At 37.6% G+C, this 23613-nt stretch overlaps 1 protein-coding gene across 9 annotated transcripts in view; it reads left to right on the top strand.

The window, feature by feature from the left end:
* spegb (striated muscle enriched protein kinase b) overlaps nucleotides 1–23613 on the top strand; it is an 85191-nt gene that overhangs the window by 23409 nt on the left and 38169 nt on the right. For 2 of the 9 annotated variants that reach the window (XM_051905999.1, XM_051905993.1), the window contains exons 2-4: nucleotides 12041–12142; nucleotides 18195–18318; nucleotides 22034–23607. In XM_051905999.1, coding sequence (XP_051761959.1) covers nucleotides 18203–18318; nucleotides 22034–23607 — 1690 coding nt within the window. In that variant the 5' untranslated portion in view covers nucleotides 12041–12142; nucleotides 18195–18202. Of the gene's footprint in view, nucleotides 1–1026; nucleotides 1861–8893; nucleotides 8962–11739; nucleotides 11775–12040; nucleotides 12143–18194; nucleotides 18319–22033; nucleotides 23608–23613 lie in introns of those variants that run through there. The other 7 variants (XM_051905995.1, XM_051905994.1, XM_051905997.1 and 4 more) reach the window with 7 other exon arrangements.

Genomic DNA, 23613 nt, shown 5'->3' with positions numbered 1-23613 from the left:
CGATGTTCACATATTCTTGTTCAAGAAATTACTGTGGTTGTAGCAATTCTAAATTGGCCAAGAATTAAATAAAGAATTGGCCAAATATTGAAGATTAAGTAAACATTTGAATTAAATGTCGTTTGGCCAGTATTAAATTGATCTGCAGTAAAGTGTAACAACAACAGGCTGTTGTCGCCCTCTGCAGGCATTTGTTATAATACATAATGTACATAAGATGATTGTTTATAACAGTGTTGTTCTATAAAACCATATGATTACTTGCTTTTGATATTTTATTTGAACCAAATATTATTGCCTCATTTTTATTAACAATAAGGCTTAGGTCTTTGCTTAGGTCTATCTTAGGTCTTTGCTTAGGTCTATTTTTGTTACTACAAAAAATAACCGATAAATCGTCAAAATAATCGACCGATTACTCAATTGCCAAAATAATCGTTAGTGACAGCCCTACTCAGAAGTCACTTTCAGCAGGTTTCTGATGGTCAATGTGGAAAATTCATGTGACCAACTTGAACCCATTGCGAAATCTATGTGGGGAAATCTTTAATACAAAATTCCAAATTGTGTGGATTCCTATTAAAATGACTGGATGTCGTCTGCGAAAATTCAGAAACTATCAGAACAATGGTAAATGTGACCGCAGCTTTATTCTCAAGAAGAAGCAGAGTTTGCATTGTTTACCATTTCCAATCAAAGATTCAATTAACTTTCTTTATATTTTTTGATCTTTTTGGATCTTTTGGATTTTTTCTTTAACAGAAATAACTATAATTTGATATTTACTGTGATATTTGATATTTACTGTGATATATCATGGAATTAGTAATTTTATAAGATTTTGTTCATGCCACCCACCTGTACCTTGGGGGTAAAGAAGGCAAGGAGACAAAAATGTTAAAATTATTTTTAAAATGTGCCAATGGTGGGTTGCAAAAAGGCAGCATCGACTGGAGGCTGCTCTGACGTCACGGGCATTGATCCTGAATATGAAACGAAGGCAGTGGGTGAGGAGACTCCCAACTGGAGCTGCTGCTGGGCAGGAGAGGCACGTTCAGCCTTGGTGCACAACAGAACGAGAAAAGTGAGGGGGGGAAAGGGGGAGGGAAGCAAAACGGGATATGAAAAAGGATTTGCCAACTGGCATCCCTCAGCGCAAGACTCAATAGGACTGACTCATTCTCTCTCTCTCACTCGTTCTGTCTGTTTTTCCTTTCCTCTCTCTCTCTCTTTTTGTCTTCTTCCCTCCCTTCCCCCGAAACGGTGCAGGCTAGTGGTTTCTCTCCCTTTCTCTCTCTTGCTCGCTCGCTCTCTGCTTACCTCTCCACACACACAATATTTTGCTCACTGCTGCTGGCTGGGTTTATTATTCTGCGCTCTTATTGGTCAACTCGATGGTTTAGAGCCAGCTCTGATTATTTGCCTCTGGGAATCCTGAAGCACTGAGGGGGTGCTGTCTACTGAGGTTCATTTTTCTCGAATGTTTTTTTTATTCTAGTATTAGTTCGAGCTGCTGCCTAAACTGAAACAACAACAGCGCAATATCTGCAGCGGAACAACTTTATAATACAAAATTGAGTTTTTAGGTAGTATGCTCAGAAAAATCAAGTTTTTGAGAAAGAACTTTTGTTCTCAGAGAAATTACAGCAGGTGAATTGCCAGTCAGTTTCCTTTCTTAAGTGGCTTTTTCAGCAGTACAAGCTGGATTCAGATCATGCTACCGATACGATCAGGTCACCACCGGGTCTGACCGTGAATCCCCAGCTCCCAGAGAACGTCACTCCCACCTCGGTTAAACGCAACAAAAGACCAGGATTACTCCAAGCCATGAAGAAAATCTGGTCCAAGAAACGCTTTCAGGTGAGTTGTTGCATGCCTTATTTGTCTTGCCTTGCATGTTGACTCATAACTGACTGGGAGTTTGAGTTTGACCCATATGTGTGGGTTTTGTCATTCAGTGAGCTCCGTCTGAGGGAGGCTTGACCCAATTCCCTCCTTTAGGGCTGTTAGCGCTCATTCGCACTCCTGCGCCCCACCCTTTTCTTGTAAACAAACGGCACCCATCTGGCTAATTGCGTGAGGATGATTACAGCTGAATAGGTGAATGTCCACGGCTCATCATATTCTGATGCATTCTGGGTTACTCTAGGAACCAGACAAGGATGACAGCCCCCTGGGTAGTTTGCTGTCATTTTTAAGGTGTTCTCATTGGGTTGGAAATCCAAGATATTGTTTATAATAGAAAAGTTTTATATTGGAACCAGCATTGGATATGTCATGGCTCATATTGTTAAAATTTACACCACTACAGAAAACATATGGCAAGTCAGCATGTAGGTTGTTTTCTTATCCAAGTGCAATAAAACAGAAATGCTTGTAGCAGCAACTGATTTTTCCCTGATGCATATTTCTAGGGATCTGTAGGATCGTAAATTTGACTACCTCACTCTTCACTGCATTAACAGGGAGATTTTTTACATCATTAACTAAAATTAGATTTCTACTATTTTATTTACTACATTCAATACTGCAGCCAAACAGAATCACAGCAGCAGGTTGTTATTGCATTGAAATTCTACTCCCAAAGCATTGCTATTCGATTGCTAAGGTGCTTTTACTGTGTTGCTAGGTGGTTGCTAGGGGCTACTTGTCAAAAGAGCTCACCACCACAAATCTCTATGATATTCTGTTCCCTTATTGTCTGTCAGGTTAAAAAAAAATTAACCCTCATGTTATTCCAATAATGCATTCTTCTGTGAAACACAAAAGAAGATATTCATAATTTCTTTTAATCATTGGGGTCCAGTGTTCTTTGGACTCTGTAGAAAAAGACATGCATACAGTTTTGAACAACATTAAGGTGGGTAAATGGGTGAACTATCCCTTTAAATAGTAAAATGTAATATTTAGGTTTGTTTGGCTTAGCAAACACCACAAATGATTGATAATTTCTCTGTATATAGACTGTCAGGTCAAAATGCGAACCTTGTCCCCCTCCCTGGTTGGCACATAAAGTGAAAATGAGCAATCTGCACACCATCATTTTGCCATTGGCTGTAAGTGCAGGAGAGTGACCTTTTGACAATATGTCATTGTGACATTTTACAGGTGAGAGGAGGTGAGAGCAGGACGAGCTTTTACCTCTTCCTCTCAGGGTGATAGGAATCCTTGTGAAGATGAAAGGAAAAGTGGGTGTGAAGGAGAGGAGAGGGGGATGGGTGAAAGAAAAAGATAATTGGATCTTAGTCTGCAGACGGAGACAAGCGGGTGGATGGGGCAGAGATGTAGCTTAGAGACCAGACGGAGACCGAACAGGTGGCTGAGTCATAGTTTCAGATGTAGGCTAAATGGTAGTTTCATTTTCTACCCTGTTGTGTGAATAATATGTAATTATTTCATCCCCCCATTTGATGTGTTTTAGGGAGACGGCATATCCCATCACTGCTAGTAAAAGAACTAAAGATAGCTAAATTCACATTTCCTGAAGGATATACCAGTGCTTGCGAGGCATCAAAAGAAGCTTAGGTGGTAGGTTTTGTTTTTTTGGAAATAAGACTGCAACACTTTGCCATCATCATGACACACAGCACGCATATTGTTTGCTGTATGCTGCACATAAAATTCAACATACAGGCTGTTTTCAGAACTTGAAAAAGTCTGTTTTTGTAGTCAGTGTATAGAGGTATGAAGGCACGTCTGAATTCAGTATTTGCATAGTCTTGTTGACTAAGATTTTTTTGATAGAATCATAGATGTGTCCTTCACCTGGTGGTATCTCACAATCATGTGCAAATGTTTTGGCTCTTGGTGGAAAGAAATTGTGTCTGATTGTGCGAACAATGCCAGTTTATCGATTCAATTTCTATTAAGTAATAAGCATTTTAGATACTTAAATATTGGCTTGTTTTCTCTAAAACCCATTTGAATTTGTTCTAGACCATTAGCCATGGCGTTATGCCTCAGAAACCTGCCTGAAATCAGTTTTCTTAAAAGGTGCCTTCATACAAAAATGCTGTCTGTAAATTGACTGACTGGATACAGAGGCAGCAAGGCATTTGCATTGTTTCAGACAGTCATTGTGCAGTGTAAAGGTGGCTATAAATTATTAAATGTATGCAAGAAAGGAATGTATCCAATTGTCAATCACAATTTGGTATACGAACACAGGTAAAAGACCAATTCCTGATGGTTATTTTGCTGAACATTCTTTATATCTTGAATTTTTAGTCTTAAAATTCCACTTAAAAGTGTTAACATTTTTGGTAACACTTTTTTTTTTACACAGTCCTTGTTACATATATTACATGTAATTACTATAAATTATGCATAAATACATGCAACTAACCTATAGTAAGTAACCAACCTATAGTAAGTACATGTAGTTAATTAATCCTATTTCAATCAAATGATTGTACTATATTTTAGTTCAATAATGTTTTTTTTATTTAATATTTTGTATTATTAGGGGTTTTTATGGTACTAAATTATGCAGTAGTTATAATCCATTTATTCACATTTTGAGCATGGACCTGAAAATGAAATTTCCAAATTAAACTGTCATAAATCTTGAATGATTTGGAGCACAGACTTTTTAAAGACGACACTTGTCAGATTATTGCTGAAAAAAGTTTTTAAAAAAAAAAGTGAACTTGGAAAAAGTTATATTTTACATTTATTGTTATGAAAAATGCACAAAAGTACCATTATCAGTTTTATTTCAGTTTGTATTCATTTCCAATCCGGCCATTTTTGACCACTATTTTTTTTCAGGACCATTTAACCTTTTTGAATGTCCATCAATCGCAGATTCTGTTTGTGAGCTTTCACAACGTGCTGCATAGAGTACAACATATACTGTCAGAAAAACTGCAAAAATTTTACCTTTAGAGATACAATAGCTTGTCAAAGGTGTAGAACTCTTAAAAGTATACATTTGTGTCTTATCTACTCCTAAAGGGTGCATATTAGCCTTAAATGTTACCTTAAAATACACCCTTAATGTACTAATATGCTCTTTTGAGGGGTGAATAAGGCACAAATGTGTACCATTGAGGGTACTGCTCTAGTGTCAAGCTAAAGGTTTTTTTTTTTTTCTGACCTTGTACCTTGCAGAAATTGACCATGGCATGACCATGAATGTAAAACCTCTGATTAACATGGCTGACATTTTTGCATGGTGACATGGTGTTAGAGGTTTAGAACAAACCTTTAACCAGAACGTTTGAGTAATATCAATACAGTTGCCATACACCAAGTCGGCAGTGTAGAGGGGGCCATGAATCACATTAATTCCCACAGTTCTTTCTAAACCTGCCCTGCTGACTCACAAGCATTAGGGAACTCAACGGGTAGCTAAGAGAGCTATGTTCCTTAAGGTGTGAAGTGATTCACTTGCTTGCATTGGCAAGAGTAATGAAAAGTTAGACCGGGTGAGATTGAAATAGCCCACTCGCTCAGGGCTGAAAGAGTGGAGTTAGAGCAGAAAGCAGATACCGTAACCCAGATTAAACAGTGCCTGGCGGCATTCATCAGACTTCAATCTGTGCCTAACCTGGCAACATACAAATTACCTGGTGACCAAGAAGGTAAAAATGATGCATTGAAACAGCCAGAGCTGTTGCCCAGAGATGTTGGATTCATCCAGTATGAATGCCTGCGGTGTGGGCTGACAAGAAAAATTATTTGAGCTCTCCAAGGTGCTGACCAACGGGGCTTAGAGGTTTTTGTCTGAACAGATAGAGAGGCTAGAAACAGACAACAATAGCAGGTCTGTTTCACACAGCTTATGTTGTTTTGGTGCCAACTAAGGACTATATCACATTTTTTAAACATTTTATAGCTCTGTTCTGAAACCTAGTGATCTGTCTACTCAAAGTTTCAATACGGTTTGGTTTTAGCATGTTGCTAAGCTAATGATATAATACTCTATGGAGCACACACGGATATTAGGTAAAAATTGTTCATTTTTGATGGATTTAACAATTAATATTGTTCAGTGTTAAATTAATTATCCACAATCTTGAATTTTTCATTAAGTTTATTGAAATGAATTCTAGGATAGATTTACCTGTTTTTGTTAATATTGTTCTGTTCTGAAAGAAAAATAAGTCTTATTATTGGCATTTCTACCTCTATGTCCATCATCTTAGAATAATATTTTTATTGATCTTGCGTTCTGGAATTGCCGTCACTATGAGGAATATATGCGACTTTGTCCAAAAGAAGGTATTTTCGAAGGTAGCATTATGGAGTATTTAGAACACCCTAGCAACCATCCAAAAGACCCTAGCAACCACTTAATGCACTAAAATATTTCAGAAGACCCAAAGACTATAGAATAACACAAGACACGTCACTTGTATTGTTTTGAATGGGAGAAAGTGCAACGCGCAATATGGTGGAATAAGTCCCGCCTTCTAAATAAGAGCCAGTCGCCGATTGGTAAAGTCATCAAGTCACTGCAGCGGCCGTTAGAAGCTCCGGTTCCTATAGAAACGCAGACGCGCCCCTGCGAAATGAGACACAAGAGACGTGCATTTAGGACTGCGCATGCGCATTAGCTTGATCCAGCCTGAAAAATATAGTTTTTTGTCATGGTTTGAGCGTTTAGAAACAAAATTTATGAGACAGTTGTTGTCAGATTTCATTGGTGATTTCAAATATGAAATTTAATCGAAAGCTTGGCAAACAGCTTTGGAGAATTTGATGTTTCCCCATTCAAAGAGATAGGAGCTGCACTTGCATGCCAAGAGAGGCGTTTCAAAGATGGCCGCCGAGTGAAATGACTTGTCTTAAAGGGACTTTGGAAGACCTTAGTAATCGCATAGCAATGCATTGAAAAGCAAAAGTTTGCTTCTACAATCTCAGCTTCTTTAGAAAATATATAAATTTAGCTCTAAAAGTATTATACTGTAGAAGAATTATTTATCAAGCTATTAAGCAATATTCATATTGTTATATATTTATATAATTATCCTGTTATGGTTATGGATATTCCATTTCATTTTGTCTGTTACAATATAGCTACAGACAAAGATGACTCAATTAATTTCAGTTTTGTAACTGGATTAGCCCTGTTTTCTTTTGTAGTCATTCTTGATGTTGTCATACAACATAGTCACTGAATGTCAACCGTTGAGTGCTTGAGTCCATGTTTACTTCTGCCTCAGCTCTTCACAGCACAGATGGCTGGCTGAAGATCCTCCCTCAGTGGCCTGCTCACAATCAAAGGAGCGAGTGTGCATTTGGCAGGTCATTTTGGATAAGTGTCAGTTTGGAAAATGTAATCGAGGCTTGAATGGCCCTCTGTGTTACTAGCAGCTTTAAGAATATCATGGGACAGAGAACAAAGCTCAAACATTATGTCAACCTCAGAGTTTCCTCTGTTACCATTTAAAATATAGATTAGGGAATTGATTGTTATGTGGATTCATTGACTTTGCTGTAATTAGAGGTGTTTGCAAAAGCAAGCATCCCTGTTATTATTGATCACACTTAGGGTTAGCGATTTAGAACAAATCCCTAAATCTTTGTGTTTGTGCTACAGTGATGACACCTGAAAAAATATGGCTTTTACAGTGAGCTATTACTTTTCTGGATGTGTAATATTTGCCTAGTGGACATTAAAATGGGATAAACAGAATACAATGTTCAGATACAATGTTACATACATACAATGGAAAATGTGCACTTTCCTTAAGAGTTTCAGTCTAGAAATACGTGTAAATAAATGCTAACGGTACTTGTAGCAACTCAAGTGTGCGTAGGCTTTGTCAATAGCCGTATGTATGTGTGGATTGATCAACCAATGCACTTCTGTGGAAATTGTGTTGTTAGTTTTTTGCCTAATCAAGGCAGTAGAAGAATTCAGATCTTTTGCATAATGCATGGCACTTGTGCGGTGGAGTGGAAGCAGCATTTTCGTCCATTAAGATGCCAAACATGGAGGCTAATGACAAACTAACCAGCATCACATGCACATGAATCCTCCTTCGCCTATGAATTATTCAGATGTTTTAATGCCCTGTAATGTTTTCTTTACAACAAGCAGAAAGCGCTGAGCTTAAGCAAATGAATTCAAACGGCCGGCTTGTAATTCCTCTAAAAGTTCATCCACTTTTATTTGCCTTTCCCCTTCACCAACCCTGCAAAGCTCCAGGCACCAATCTCTGAAACGGATGGCCGCCGTCCTTAGCTAATGCGGTTAGGGAACAGATTCACAGAAGAAGGGTTTGAAATTACTGGTGCCTCGGCCATTAGGATTTCATTTCTCCCTGTAACTAATGGATTGGGAGTGACAGACAGCCGCTGCCCGATGCCTCCTCGGTGTTGCTTCGGTTTACATTCATCCATTGTGGACATTGTTGCTTAGGAAGCAATACTGGGAAGCTGAGAATCACATTTCTCACTAAACAAGATGAATTTGTTAAGAAATGGACAAAGAAATTACATGCCTTACAGTATGTTGCTTGAAAGCTGGGAATAACAGTTTGCAACAGAATAAGATCAACCATTTCGTAGCCCATTTAAGCTGTACTGGATGCTTTCATACTTGTCATTTAGCAGATGTGTTTAATGCAAGGTGACATGCGGGTACACCAACGCAGGGATTGGCAAAAGAAACCAGCTCAATTTTTTTAGCCTCTCAGTCACCAAATGCCCTACATATGATTTAAAATCTAGGTTAGCAGAGCAAAGATGGACATGTTTTTTTGAAGACCGACAAGTGGCACAGGCGTCTCGTTTCAAAAGTGCTCTTGTTAGTCAGCTTTGGGGATATCTGCTTGTGTGCTGTTTGAAATGCTTGTTTGTTTTGCTCATTTGAAGTGATAATCATACATTTGAAGCATTCTGTGAAACCACTAAAATAGCTCTTCTCTCTTTCTCTTTCCAGAAAACCGGACACTCTAACCGAACATTTGGGAGGTTCACTCATGGTGTGTTTGGCTTTATAGATAACAGGTTATTACAAGAGAGATTTTATGATAACTCCTCTGAGTCTGTCAGTCATCTAATGTGTGGTCTTTGTTTAAAATCGAGGATGCATTGATTTTTTTTTCACCCTACAATTTGAAAGAGAGTGCAGCTAATCTTTTTTTTTTTTTTTTTTGCAATAATCTTGCAATATCCCTCTGCCAGAAGACATGGGAGAAATTCAAAACTGAAGAACAAAACAGTCATGAGCGTGAATTTGATTTGAACTGGCGGCGCCCCACAGAAAGTTGCATTGGAATTTTGATTGGAATGACTGAATTGCAATTCAAAAAATGTCGAATTTCTAAAAAAAAAATATATATATATCTATTTAGCTTAACATTTCTAATTTTCATTTAAGTTTTTTTAGTTTTAAAGTGTTCCCAAAAATGAAAATTCTGTCATCATTTACTCTCCCTCATGTCGTTCCAAATCCGTAAGATTTTTGTTAATCTTCAAAACACAAATGACGATATTTTTAATGAAATCTGAGAGATTGCTGTCCCTCCATTGACAGTCCACGCAACTACCACTTTGACGCTTCAAAAAGTCCATAAAGAGATCATAAAACTAATCCATATGAACTGAGTGGTTTAGTCCCAAATGTTTTGAAGAGACACGATCGCTCTATATGATGAACAGATTTAATTTGGCCTTTTATTCACATATAATCATTCATCAACGCACACATCATCTATGGTAAACAGAAGATCAAATGCAGAAAACCAATGAGGTTCATTCTCGTGTGTTACGCAGCACGTTTGAGCTTCCGCAGGAGCCAATCAGGTTTGTTTTAAGTAAGTAATTCATATTTTGATTGGCCTGTTTGACCATCCTTACAAGATCAATTGTTTGCACGACCACTGAAGTTCAGGAAAAATTCTTCTTAATGCAGAAAACAAAACAAAAGTAAATGCCAGTGATGTTGTGCAGCATGTACTAGTCAACCAAGACCAATAAATCGTCCAAATGTGTCCATTCAACAGTTTGTTGCTGTGTTTAGCTAGCACACTGATAGTAAGCTGCTCGATATATCTCGTCCAGACTTCTTGTTTCAGTAGAAATTTAGGAAATCCGTCAACACAAGACAGAAAACTCTTTTCAGATTTCAGCAGGGCCACGTGCTTGCGGTCAGCTAAGAATTGGCATCTACATTGATTACTTGCAAAATTTGTTTCCAACTTAGAAGTTACATGCAAATCTGTGCCAAAACAAAGTCTTAAGTCTCTGTGGCATCTGGAGATTGATGATAAATTATTAAGATTTATGATTCCTATCACTTTATACTCTTAGGCAAGCCCAAAAAGTCATCTAGAATCCCTTTGAATATGTAATTGTAATCAATCTCTGGATCAAGGCTCTCCAGTAACCTCATCAGAGACACCTAGAGGGCCTACATCAGAGGAAGTGTTCAGTTCAGACAAATATGATCTAAATCGTGTGCCCTAAATTGAGCATAACGTACCTCCGCTGCTGTACTGCTCCCATTACCTCTCAGAGAAGCATTTATTATAAATTACTGCTAATGGAGATATCATTCATATTCATGTCTGATAATTATAAAATAATTTAGTCTGCTTTATATCAGTCTGCACACTCTAAAAACATCTCCCCAATGCAGCAGATAGCCTACGTAATGCATCCTCAGTTTTAAGTACTGACTGTACATCTTTATGAATTGTCAGTGTTGTTGAAATTTGTGTTCCTGTTGTGACTTGTAATAAATCATTGTGTTTTTGATCATTATTGAAGATCCCAGTCAGTGTTGTGTTTGTGTGCTTGGATTTGAGAAGTCATGCTAGACAGATTTTCTGGAATTGTCTGTCTGCTCGCTCTGATAAAGAGGAGCCTGACAATGAATCAATTCACTTTATGTACAAAGGCACTATCATCTCAGCATCAATAATGCAAAAAGCTTAGCAGTGCTTAGCATTGAAGCAATTTATATGAACTGCTGACACTTTTGCACTGATGTGATGAGATTTTAGACACGTCTCCCTATAAAAGCTCTTTAAATTGAATCTATGCTTTAAAAATTAATTAGACAGGCAGAATTAATCTGGATTACTCTCTTTATTACATTCTCCATTTAAGATCAGGCTCTATTACAACATTTTCATTCATGGGAATTCATATTTCCTTTATTATATATGAACCTCATGAATTAAAATGTTGTTTCTGATAATCCTTAATGTTTAGAATTACGCAGTAGATTATTTACCGCAGTACCATCTGTGCAACTAAATTAGCTTTGATCTCATTTAAAATGGATGATAGTTCAAAATGAACTGGCTTAACAATGTAGTATACATATGTTATTGAAAAATATGCTCGAAACCCTTTATCTTGTCTGAAATAAAATATTTGATTAACAAATATCAGGAATTTGCTGCTCCTTTCACAAATTTGTACTGGCAGGATTGAGTCAACAGGGTTTGATCTGCAAATAATCCAACATAATTGAAAATTAAATTATTTCATTTAATGTGCAGAGACTTTCTTTAACCAACTAAGCCTTTAAGTAATTTGTATTTTGATTGGCCTGTTTGACCATCCTTACAAGCTCAAGTTTTCTGTACGCAGAAAACAAAGCAAAAGCAGATGGCAGTGATGTTGTGCCGCAAGCGCTAGTCAACCAGGACCAGTAAACGGTGCAAATGTGTCCATTCAGCAGTTTGTTGCTGTCTTATCTGTTTACCGGGATGGGATTCGTCTCTATAGTAACGGTGATGTCTTGTCTGCTTCTTTCCTCTGCCACTATGGAAGCGAAGTTTTCCGCTCCTGTCGGAAGCAAAGTTATGGTAATGTTTGTTTTCATCTTTGGGCTCAGTGCAGTGGTTCGTCCCCTCCTTCCCCACCATGCTCCTATTTCATACACATTTCTATTTATTCATTTCATTTATCACTATGTGGCGACTGCTTTTTTTCTCAAGTGATACACTTTTCCTCAAAGAAGCAAAAAATAGTTCACTCAAAATGTCATGATATGTTTTTATTTTCTTAGTTTGATATCCGTTATCATTACAGGTGGTGGTTTCTGACTTAATGTCTTATTTCTTTGTGGTAGACTCTGAGACTACAGAAGACGAAGCCGCTGAGCCACAAATACCCCTGGAAGCTAAAGAAGGAGCCAGAGGTTTTCAGGATGAGGCCCAACGAGTGCCTGCAGGTAAATGATACTTTCAAAATGAGATATTATGTCAACAGTCAACCTTTCAAATACAGTCCTGTCTTAAGATGTATATTATAGCAGAGCTTTTTTTTTTTTTTTAAGAAATTAGTACTTTTATTGTATTCTGTTTCAAATAGAATGCTGTTTCCACAACAATAATAAGCAGCACAACTGTTTTCAACATTGATGATAATAAGAAATGTTTCTTAAGCACCAAATCTATGGCAAGCCATTTTAACATTTAATCCTTAAAATGTACTAGTATCTATTTTCATGCTACTAGTACTTATTTTTTCGATGCTAGTACCTATTCCATTAGGTACTAGTGCGTATTTCTTTATTACTATTTCTATTTCTTATTTATTAGATACCGGTACTCATTCATTAGATACTAGTACCTATTAAATAGAAACTAGTACTTATTAGAAACTAGTACCTGTTAAACAGATACTAGTAGTTATTTTTTAGATACTAGTATAATAGTAAGTACTAGTTCTAATTTTTCTAACAAGTAATGTATATACTGAGCCCGTGTTCTGACATAGAACCTGGAAGCGATGAACGTAAACAGCGTATGAGAATGCCACACAAGAGAAGATATTGTTGAATAAAGTCATTATTTTTGTTTTGTTTTTGCGCCCAAAAAGTATTCTTGTCACTTCATAAAATTAGGTTGAACCACTGCAGTCACGTCCACTTTTTTAACAATGTCTTTAGTACCTTTCTGGACCTTGAAAGTGGTGGTTAAATTGCTATCTATGGACGAATCCTCTCGGATTTCATCAAAAATATCTTAATTTGTGTTCCGAAGATGAGGGTGAGTAATTAATGACAGAATTTTCATTTTTGGGTGAACTAACCCTTTAAGGATTAAATGTTAAAACAGCTTGCCATACCAAATCAGCATATTAGAATGATTTCTGAAGGATCATGTGACACTAATTATAGTAAAAGCTGCTGAAAATTCAGCTTTGCCATCACAGGAATAAATTACATTTTAAAATATATTAATATTAAAATAAAACAGTTATTTTAAATGGTAATACTTCACAATATACTTTTACAGTTATTAATATTACTGATTTTACTGTTTTTGATCAAATAAATGCAGCCTTGGTGAGCATAAGAGACTTCTTTCAAAAACATTAAAAAAAATCTTACTGACCTGAAACTTTTGAATGGTAGTGTATGTACTGTACTGTACAAACCCCTTAGCCATTAAACGAATAGGTTTCCCAATAAAATGAAAATGAAGTGGGTTTACAGGAACTCTGAGCACTTACATATATTAAATACAAGATACAGTGCAAGGATAAGCATTCAGACTGAGTAAACAGAAACATTAACAGGTGTGTGCTGCATGTTTCAACAGTGTAACTATATATATTATATAATGTACATTTTTATTGCGTAATGCCTGATATAATATTGAACAGTAAAAAGTAATAGAGCATACAGTAGTGGCTCTATTTAATTTAATTTCTTCTTCCTGGATGTTCAGGTGCACAGTGGTCTGTACCAAAGTACAAAGACATTGTGTCCTGGGTGTGTGGGTTTTGTGATTGAGTTTTCTTGCCCTTTTCCTCACTCTGGAGATGATGACATCCCGGAGGGAGGACAGAGGTGTTGTTCCAAACCCTTATTCTGTTATTTTCTTTTGTAATACACAAAAAAACAATCTTTTCCATATAATGGCAGTACATAGCTACCACGGCTGTCAAGCTTCAAAAAACACCATTAAAAACAGCAACAGTATAAAAGCATAACAAAAGTAAGTAGTCAATACAACTTGTGCAATATATTCCAGGTCCTCTGTAGCAATACGATAGTTTTGATTTAAAAATGGCACGTTGACCAAACAGAACATTGTTTCTCATTTGTGAACATGACGAGCTGGTGAACATGACCTTTTCTGTGAATAATGAGCTACATTTCAGTCTGATACTCAAACAAAGCTATCATATTGCTTCAGAAGACTTGGAATCTAGAGTCAAATTGACTATTTTTATAGTTCTTTTGTGGCTTTTTTATTTATTTTTGGTTCTTTTATGCTTGGTCACAATCAACTGTCAATGTATGGAATTGCATACAGTATATGGATTTGGAAAGACATGAGGCTCAGTAAATAATGACAGAATGTTCATGTTAATAAAAAAAAAAAAAAAAAAAGGCAACACTTTAGTGTAGGGAACACAAATTCACTATTAACTATGACTTTTCCCTCAATAAACTCCTAATTTACTGCTTATTAATAGTTAGTAAGGTAGTTGTTAAGTTTAGGCATTGGGTAGGATTAAGAATGTAGAATATGGTCATGCAGAATAAGGTATTAATATGTGCTTATTAAGTACTAATAAACAGCCAATATTCTAATAATATGCATGCTAATAAGCAACTAGTTAAAGACCCTAAAATAGAGTATTACCAAAAAATACTTGTTTGTCTCTGATATTTGATAGTATTGATTATTCTGAAAATGTTATTGCAATATTAGCTTTAGTTACATATAGTAAGTTGACATTAAGGTGACCTAAATCACACATTATGCTTATTTCAGATGTTTTTAGCACTGTCAGTTCACTCAGTTATAAATCACACATTATGGTAAATCTCTAGGCATTTCTTATCACAGATCTGATAAGACAGGTGCTCAGAGGAGTGTAAATAAAGAGGTACCAGCAAACAGAAGCTCACACATCAACAGCAAGCCGCAAATCAAACAACTATTACAATTGTATTTATTCATTATATAGAATTTATTCTTTTTATTATTTGGTCCGATTATGTTAGTAATCAAAATGGTCATAATTTATCTTTACCGTTTTACTGAAATGTTTTTAAATTTTATTTACATAAATTAAGTAATGTACTAAAGCAATCTTGTTCATATTCGCAGATATTCAGATGTAAAGTGCATACTTTAATTTTTGTATGTTGATAGAACTGAAATGTACAATATAAACATGTTTAACTTTAGACATGCAAGTGCTGTCAATAAGCTGGTATTGTACATTTAGTGACTATCCAAATGTACGAAAACATATGTGTGCTTGAACCACACTTTAAGTATGAAAAAATATGAATACTAATGAGATCACATTGCATGCATGTCGTCTGATTTAAAGGATTAGTTCACTTTGAAATGAAAATTAGCCCAAGCTTTACTCACCCTCAAGCCATCCTAGGTGTATATGACGTTCTTCTTTCTGATGAACAATCGCAGAAATATTAATACATATCCTGACGCATCCGAGCTTTGTAATGGCAGTGATAGGGGCCAATGAGTATGATCTAAAGAAAGTGTCTCCATCCACATCCATCCATCATAAATATGTGCTCCACATGGCTCCGGGGGGTTAATAAAGGCCTTCTGAAGCGAAGCGATGCATTTGTGTAAAAAAATATCCATATTTAAACAAGTTATTAAGTAAAATACGTAGCTTCCGCCAGACCGCCTTCCGTATTGAAGTTACAAAGAAAGTGTAAACTGGAGTCACGTCAGTTACACTTTTTCCCTAAGTTGAATAGGGAGGGCATAGGACGTAGCATAAGCTTTGTGAACTGCAAGAGTTTTACACTTTCTGCGTACGTTGAGCTCATACTCATTGATCCCTATCACTGCCATTATAACGCTTGGATGCCTCAGGATATTTATTAATATTTCTGCAATTATGTTCATCAGAAAGAAGAAAGTCATATACACCTAGGATGGCTTGAAGGTGAGTAAAACTTGGGCTAATTTTCATTTCAAAGTGAACTTTAAGGTGTTACTCACACATATTCTTTGTTGGAGGCCGAACATGGTTGATTTTTGCATGTGAGCATGTGTACTTTGCCTCATTAGACCCTTTTTTCTATTTTTGTGTCTAACAAAAAAATCTTGATGATATTAATGAATATAGATTGTCTTTAAACAGAGGAAAAGCATGGATGTTTTACAAAGACACAATTCTGAGTCCTGTTCTCTTGATTCTATTTACTCCCTTTGCGGAGTCTAGGCAATTGAACTCTCAGTTGTCAGTATGTATTATGACAAAAGCCTTCCCATTATCCCTTGGGGAAAGTGGATAGGAGTGTATTTGAGACACTTACAGACTGGGTGGACAATATTTCCATTTCTTTCATCATCACGAGAGGGGACTGAAAATTAGAAGAGAAGAATAGAGTGATATTTATTTGATGTGTGATTTCAGCTTAGAAATGAGAAGTGTGAGAACAGCATGCCCTAAATATAAATATCCATTTTGATCTCAGCATCTAACATTGAAATTCATTTATCTTGTGTACAACGCAGCTTTCAACAAAGATAGATTTTAGAGAAGTGCACCACAAGCAATGGAGCTTGAATTGCACTGTAAATTGCCTGTTTGTCATTAGTGCTGTTATGAATGATGCTTTTTGTCTTCACAGCGCATAACATACAGTTATAAGATCCAAAGCCTTTCTACAAAATGAAAGTCAACAATTTCACCAACAAAGAGATACTGGAGGAATAAATGTGTCAGGATTTGGTGGAGCGTATGATTTCCGTATTGGAATAAGTGATTGATTTGATCTGTTATGGTAGGCGTAGAGAGGTGGGCGGAGGCCCATTGTCATTGATTTTGATGGATGCTTCCTGACTGCAGTCTAATCCGTTCAGTCACTGTGAATCACACTGGCTCTGAAGGCATCAGCTGGGACTTTGCTTCAACACAGCTTGCAGCTGAAAGGCTTCACCTGGGCTTTATTCTTCACACCTCTGAATGCATGCTCATGTAATCCACTTACATTATCCACTAGTACTAGGTGTAACAAACTGTATATAGATCTATCTATCTATCTATCTATCTATCTATCTATCTATCTATCTATCTATCATTTGTTCGTTCGTTCGTTATATCTATCTATAGTTGTATCTATCTAGCGTTCTAAGACTTTTATGTAAATGCTCATTTGCAAGTAAAAAGAGAAAAATCGTTCACACATGAGTTTGCTGTATCGAGTCCAATATAGATTTAAAAACTTTAAAAGTTTTGAGTTTTTTGACATCAGAAATAGGAGAATTTTAAAATGATAAATTTTAAAAATTTACATTTTTAATTTTTGCAGCTTGATTTCAATAAACAGTCTTTTATTGTTTGCAAAGCATGTTTTTAGTTTTTAAAGTTAAAGGTGCAATGTGTAAAGTTTGGAAGAATCTATTGATAGAAATGCAATATAATATACATAACTATATTTTCAGTGGTGTATAAAGACGTTACATAATGAACCGTTATGTTTTTATTACCTTAGAATAAGCCATTTATATCTACATACACAGCTAGTCCCCCCTCCGTGTAAAGTCGTCATTTTGCGCTGGCATGTTTCTACAGCAGCCCTAAATGGACAAACACTCTACAGAGCGCGTTTCATCACTATGTTGTTCTTCTTCTAAATCGTTTGTGTTTTTAGAGGCAGCTTGCATCGTCACTACGTTGAATACGCACGAAGAAATAGTAGCAGTAGTCATCTGTTTTATCAGAAGCAGAGACCGTTCTTTGTTAGAAGTAAGAAGAAACCTCGTTGCTTGACTGGCTAACGTACTCTCTGCTGTCACAGACAACGACATCTGACTTGTGTCGGCCAGACGGCCACCATAGCTTCTCTATTTTGCTTCGAAAGGGAGGGATGAGCTGCCATTGGTTGCAGTTCGCAACCTCACCACTAGATGCCGCTAAAATTTACACATTGCACCTTTTAAAGTGTGCTTTTCTGGTACAATGAACTATATTATTTCTAAAGATCGAGGAACTTTTTTTTTCTCATGATATGACCAGTTTAATACATTTTTTACTTTTTTGTGCATTTTATGTAGTTTCAAGTAGAAATGAAAATGTTAGCGAAAGAAATGTTAAAGAAAATGTTAGCGAAAGGGAAAAAAAGTGTAATTGAAAGAAAGTAATTTCTGTTGTTTGCATTTTTTTGGTCATGTGGATGAATTCGCCCATGACTTGTGAACACTAGGACGTCGAGTATCCTGCCTGAAATTAAATTTCCTCTGTTTGTTCCCGTTTTGGCTCTCCCGCAGGTGAGAGAATGATGGATGTCGCCCCAGATGCGAGCGATCGCTGGGCCACCGCCGGTGAGACCACAGTGTTGGAGAAAGAAGCTCTAGCCCTGGGATCAAGAGCTCCGGGGCCACAATCAGCCAGGCAAGCCAACAGCCGGGAGCCGACGGGCACCCAGATCAGGCACCTAGGGGTCGAGCCTCTGATTCGAGCGTCACGCGCCAATCTATCCCGACCGGTGTGGGGGTCTGAGGAAAGTGTGTCTTTAGCTAGCGATTACTATGGTAGCACGTTCAGTCTTTATAGAGGAAGGACTTTTTCTGTACCCCTGTAAGTAAACCTTCCCAAGCTAAAATAAACCGCAATCAGCCACAGCCCACAATAAGCAGACCAAAACACAGATATAAAAAGATCCCTCATCAATAGATAAACAACCACATTCCCCATCACAGAGTCACAAGAGACCCTTGCTCTAACATGGTGTCCCCTGTAAGTGCTAAAGATGGGTGGGGACTGAGAACAAGACCCAGGCTATAATTCCTCTTCTTTCTCTCTTGGTATCTGAGCCATGTGTTGTGGTGGCCCCACGAGGCAGCTTACATCACCACAGGAATGACAGAAGATACAGTGAGTGGGCTCTCTGTGTTTGGATGAGATTCAGCTCAGCCCACAGAGTGTGAGCTGCCAAAAGCCTTACAGTTATATGTGACTCATTCGCAAGTGGCAGCACAGCAAAAGTTTTTTTTTTTTTAAATATATATATGCATTATTTCATTTTTGGAGAGCTTCATCAAAATGACACTAAACAACTTAAGTGGATGCTCATATTCATTTCACATAGTCATAGATATAACTTTAAATTATGTTCATCTCAGTGATTTGATTTCATGATCAAGTCATTTTTTGCTCTGGTGGCTTGACAAGGGTTCAAAATTCACCTTAAATATTCCTGAAAATATTATAGATTTATTGCCGCAAAAATGTATTGTGCGTTATTTTTATTACAAAACTGTTGTTAAATTTTTTTAGCTGTTTTTCACTGATTTATTACTCCAGATGAACCAGTCTCAGTATCTCTGAACCTGTCACAAAAAATCATAATTTTGTTCCTCATATTTCCATTTTGGTGGCTTAATACAAGGAATATTTCACAATCTGGAAAAAAAAACTCTTCATTCTTGATAAACTTCTGATTGTAAAAGCCGTGACGGGTGTTTTTTTATGTAGTTGGTTGTATGTCTTGGATTTGAATTGCAAACCGTGTTTTGTGTTGTTAGTTATTGGACAAAAGCCAGTATCTACTCACATTTGATATTTGACGAGATTTGTTTTGGGTGCTGGTTAGAATGTATAAGTGTAGGTATCGTTAGAAAAGAAAAGAGGGCTTCTGATTGTATCTTCTGTGTCATTCATCCGTCCGTAGCACTCTTCTTCATCCATGTTTGAGCCAGGGTTGACTGTAACACTCTTAACACCAAATATAACTCAAACTCTCCTTGAAATTTTAGTTTTCTTAATCTATTATAAACCAAATTTTCAAATTTCATTCCACTCTGTTTAGCATTGAACAGTACCGAGCTTTGCATATTTTCAAACCCGCTGTTTGTCCATTAGTTTCTGTTTTCCACCCCGTTGTTTGGTTCTGCTTTTGATTTGCTGCTCATTTGTATCATGAATGTGTTGAACAGAGATCTATTGGTAATGATGGGCTGTTCCTGTTCGTGCCTAACACTTAAATAACCTTAAAGAAAGTCATGGCTCTGTCTAAGAGAGGGCAGGTGCAGGGCACTGTCAGGTAATGACCTGGCCTTTAAAGCAGCCAACTTATAATCTGTCAGATCTGTGTCACATCATGTACAAACTGAGATGCTGAGAGCACAATGACCTTTTGTGCAGGTCAACATTTTTCAGGAGCTGCTAAAGGAGTCTAAGAATAGATTGTAGAAGTGCTGCTGTAGGCCAAACCGTTATATCTGAAAACAAAGCATTTAAACTCCAAAATAGTAATTGCTGAGTAAGCTAAGGTGATGCATCTTCCATTGCCTGTACACTCATTCTGTTTTAATGTCACTAAAACATTACCATTTTACTTTGCATCATAATAAAAGTAATGGTAGAATTAAGGTTTATAAGCTGTAATATGAACAGTTATATCTAGCATTACTCTTTCAAAGAATTTCAGTCTGCTAATAATAAACTAATAATGTAGCTCAAAATATTGAGAGGTTGCAGGTTGTGAGAAAAATAGTTTGAATTTAGTTAATCATAATACAGCTCCTTCCTCACGCACCGTTATTGCCTTTTCATTCATCTAGATTTATTTTCATTTAGTTCATACTTTCCTTTGACCCCCATTGTCCATATGCAAATTCTTTTAGTTTCCTACTCGCACAGCAGTTGATGCAAAATTGAAGCTGAACAAAGTTTGCATTAAAAACATGCTTGCATCACTTTGTTTGTGTTAGGTATCATCGACCCCTTCGGTTTCCCCCTGGTTTTTTGTGCATGCTGTTTTCGGTGAACTGCATAGCATGAATTCTTGCTTGCATGCACATGATGCCTTGACTTGCAAAGATAGGAGGGCATAGATCTTGTAAGAACTCTCAGATTGAGATGCTCTGTACAAAAAAAATGTCACATTAAATATCAGTGTTTCAATGGTAATGATCTCAAATAAAGTGCAGTCTAAAACACTGTGATGTGTTGAGTATTATTCCCTCAAGTAAAACAAAAAAATACAACAGACTGTATTTTCATGTGTAGATAAATTTGGAAATTATTTAGTGAACCATCTAGAACTGCTGTTGCCAGTTGCTGATTTTGTCATACTTTACTAACGTCACACATTTCTAAGGATCATCCCTCTGTTTTAACCAAACTTGTGTTTTGTTTTCGCATGATTTTGATGCTGCATGGGAGATGTTCACACATTGTAGTGCACTGGATATACAATATAAGAATAAGTTTGTCAAACTGCCGGATGGGAAGGAAGCTACACTTGTTAGATTTACAGTACTTTTAGCTGTATCAGCTCTGCAAGGTTATCGTATTTTGGTCTGTGCTGTGTAAACAAGAAAGATTTTTATGTTTTACTGCTCTTCAGACATTTTCTAGTGCACAGCCATTTTGAATTAGACCCCTTTTAGCCGTATTCTTGATGATTCAACATTTAATAGTTATGTGCCTGCTCTAATTCTTGTTTTACTCTTCCTTCCTAGCACTGGCAAGTGACTCTTGACTTATTCCTGTAGATATCCAGTGATGTGTGGTGGTCTAGCCCAGTGATTTTGGAAGGTATAGGCTGGTAGGCACAATTTAATCTGCCATGTGCTAATATTACATTCTTTTTGCGCATTCAGTTGTGTTGTAAACTATAAGACAAATAAATTAAAATTTGTTTTAAGGTAGGATTCAGATTTCTTAGTCTTATAGGTATAGATTTTACATTTAATCTGGTCTTGACTGTCACTCCGAGATTAATGGAATATGTTTTATTCATGCTCTGAACATCCCCTCACATTATTTTTATATTTCAATTTATCAATTAACAGAAGCTCATAATCATTTTTGATTTTGTTTTATTATCTCTCCTGAAATTTGAAAATTATGAGGGTTCGCATCACTGCTTCCTCCTTATTTAAAAAAAAAAAAGCAAATTATTTCTCTCAAACTAAGACATTAACAGAAATAGACAATTAATGTGCGCACAAACACATGCAGACAGTCCCATTTAAGATCCCACATCAGAGAAATTAGCCTCTCTGGCCCCTCTTCCAAAGTCCTCATCCAAACAGTTGGGCTCACCCCTTGCATAACCCCATACTCTAACAGAACATTTCCCTCAAACACCTTCTTTTAGGAGCCCATCTGAAGAAGTTTTGAGGGAATCTCCCCCTCAAGTCCTACCACCCCCTTCCCCCAAAATTGGCCGCTCTACTGCCTCTCCTTTGCTCAGCCGTTCTGGTTCGGCCCCTGCCACACCCCTAGCCCCACGCAAGAAAGTTGTCGTACCAACTGAATATCAAGACACGGTACCAGGAGAGTTTGAGGAGAAGATTAAGCAACCCAAATCCTCAGGCATGTCTCAGAGTAGTGCTCAAGACTCTCGACCCCAAACCCCCGTCAGCGAGTATTCCCGTAAGGAACTTACACCTCGGCCCTCACCAAAACTGACCAGAGCTAGCTCCAAGATCTTTGAGAAGGTGAGAGTCTTTGAAGAGCGCAGAAGAAGTATTGATAACCCCGAGGGATCTATATCCGGACGTTCTTGGGCTGGATTTAATAGAGCCTCATCTATTGACTCTGATGAAGGAGGGAGCCGGTTGGGGATCTCGAGGGAGAGCTCCAAAGAAGACCTTCGTGAGGCTCTGAAGGCAGATGCAGCCCAGAGAAGGACTATGTTCAGACAACGGGCTGCTTCCCTGGAGGACAGACCCCGTTACACCCAGAAGGTGCAGGACATTGAGAACAAGTTCACAGAGGAGCTCCAGCGCATCAAAAAACTTGTCGGTAAACCACATATGAAGAAATCCTTCTCAACAGAGCAGCTCTCTACTTTTCCCAGGAGCAGGCAGCCTGTAGGGAAGTTAGAGCCTATCCCACCTCAGGTTCTTCAAAAGCTGCAGGATAGAGAGCGCGCTCAGAGAGAGCAAGAGATGAGAGAGAGAGAGCAAGCCAAAGAACGTTCACCTCCGAAATCACCGTCTCGCAGACGAAAAGATCAGCTGGCACAGCAACCACTGGAAAAAGTTGAAAGTGATCGGCTTGTCCCATCTACCAAGATGGTAAGCACATTTGGACATGAACCATCCCCTCCAGAGGCAGTGTCACTCTCTGATTTACCCGGACAAAGATCTCCAAGACTTCGTGGCCCAAGCCCAAGCAGGGATAGTCCGCGAAGGTCTCCAACTGTAGAGATAACTGCCATGGCTGAAGAGCGCTCTCGAGGAAGAGCTGAATCTCCATCCAGAAATGTTTTGGAGATGACATTACGCAAAGTGGAACCAAGACCTGCAAGTCCACTGGTAAAACGGGTTGTTCGTGTTCAGGAAGTTCCTCAACCAGACGATGAGTCCATGCATAGGAAGACTCCAATAGAGGTCACACTAAGAAAACTGGAAAGAAGGCCTGAAAGTCCTCTGGTGCAAGGAGAAACTGTAGCCATTCAAGAATGCCCTTTCCAAGCTCCCCCCAAACCTCCAAGAGTTTCCTCATCTTCCTCATCTGAGGAAAAGATGGAGCTGGATGTGACTCCTCTTCCATCGGCACCAAAGCTCACCATACCTAAAATTATTGTTGAAGATGAGCCAATGGAGACGGATATACCTGCAGCAAAGTCTGAAAAGGCTGTGAAAAGTGGCACTGGTAAAGATGAAAAACCCCAAAGAAGCAGAGGAAGAGGACGCAGACAAAGACCAATGTCCCCTGAATTAGGTAAGT

The sequence above is a fragment of the Ctenopharyngodon idella genome, chromosome 9 (assembly GCF_019924925.1).
Source record: "Ctenopharyngodon idella isolate HZGC_01 chromosome 9, HZGC01, whole genome shotgun sequence".
Lineage (NCBI taxonomy): Eukaryota > Metazoa > Chordata > Actinopteri > Cypriniformes > Xenocyprididae > Ctenopharyngodon > Ctenopharyngodon idella.
The sequence above is the reverse complement of the archived record's forward strand: the minus strand, read 5'-3'. Positions and strand labels throughout refer to the sequence as shown.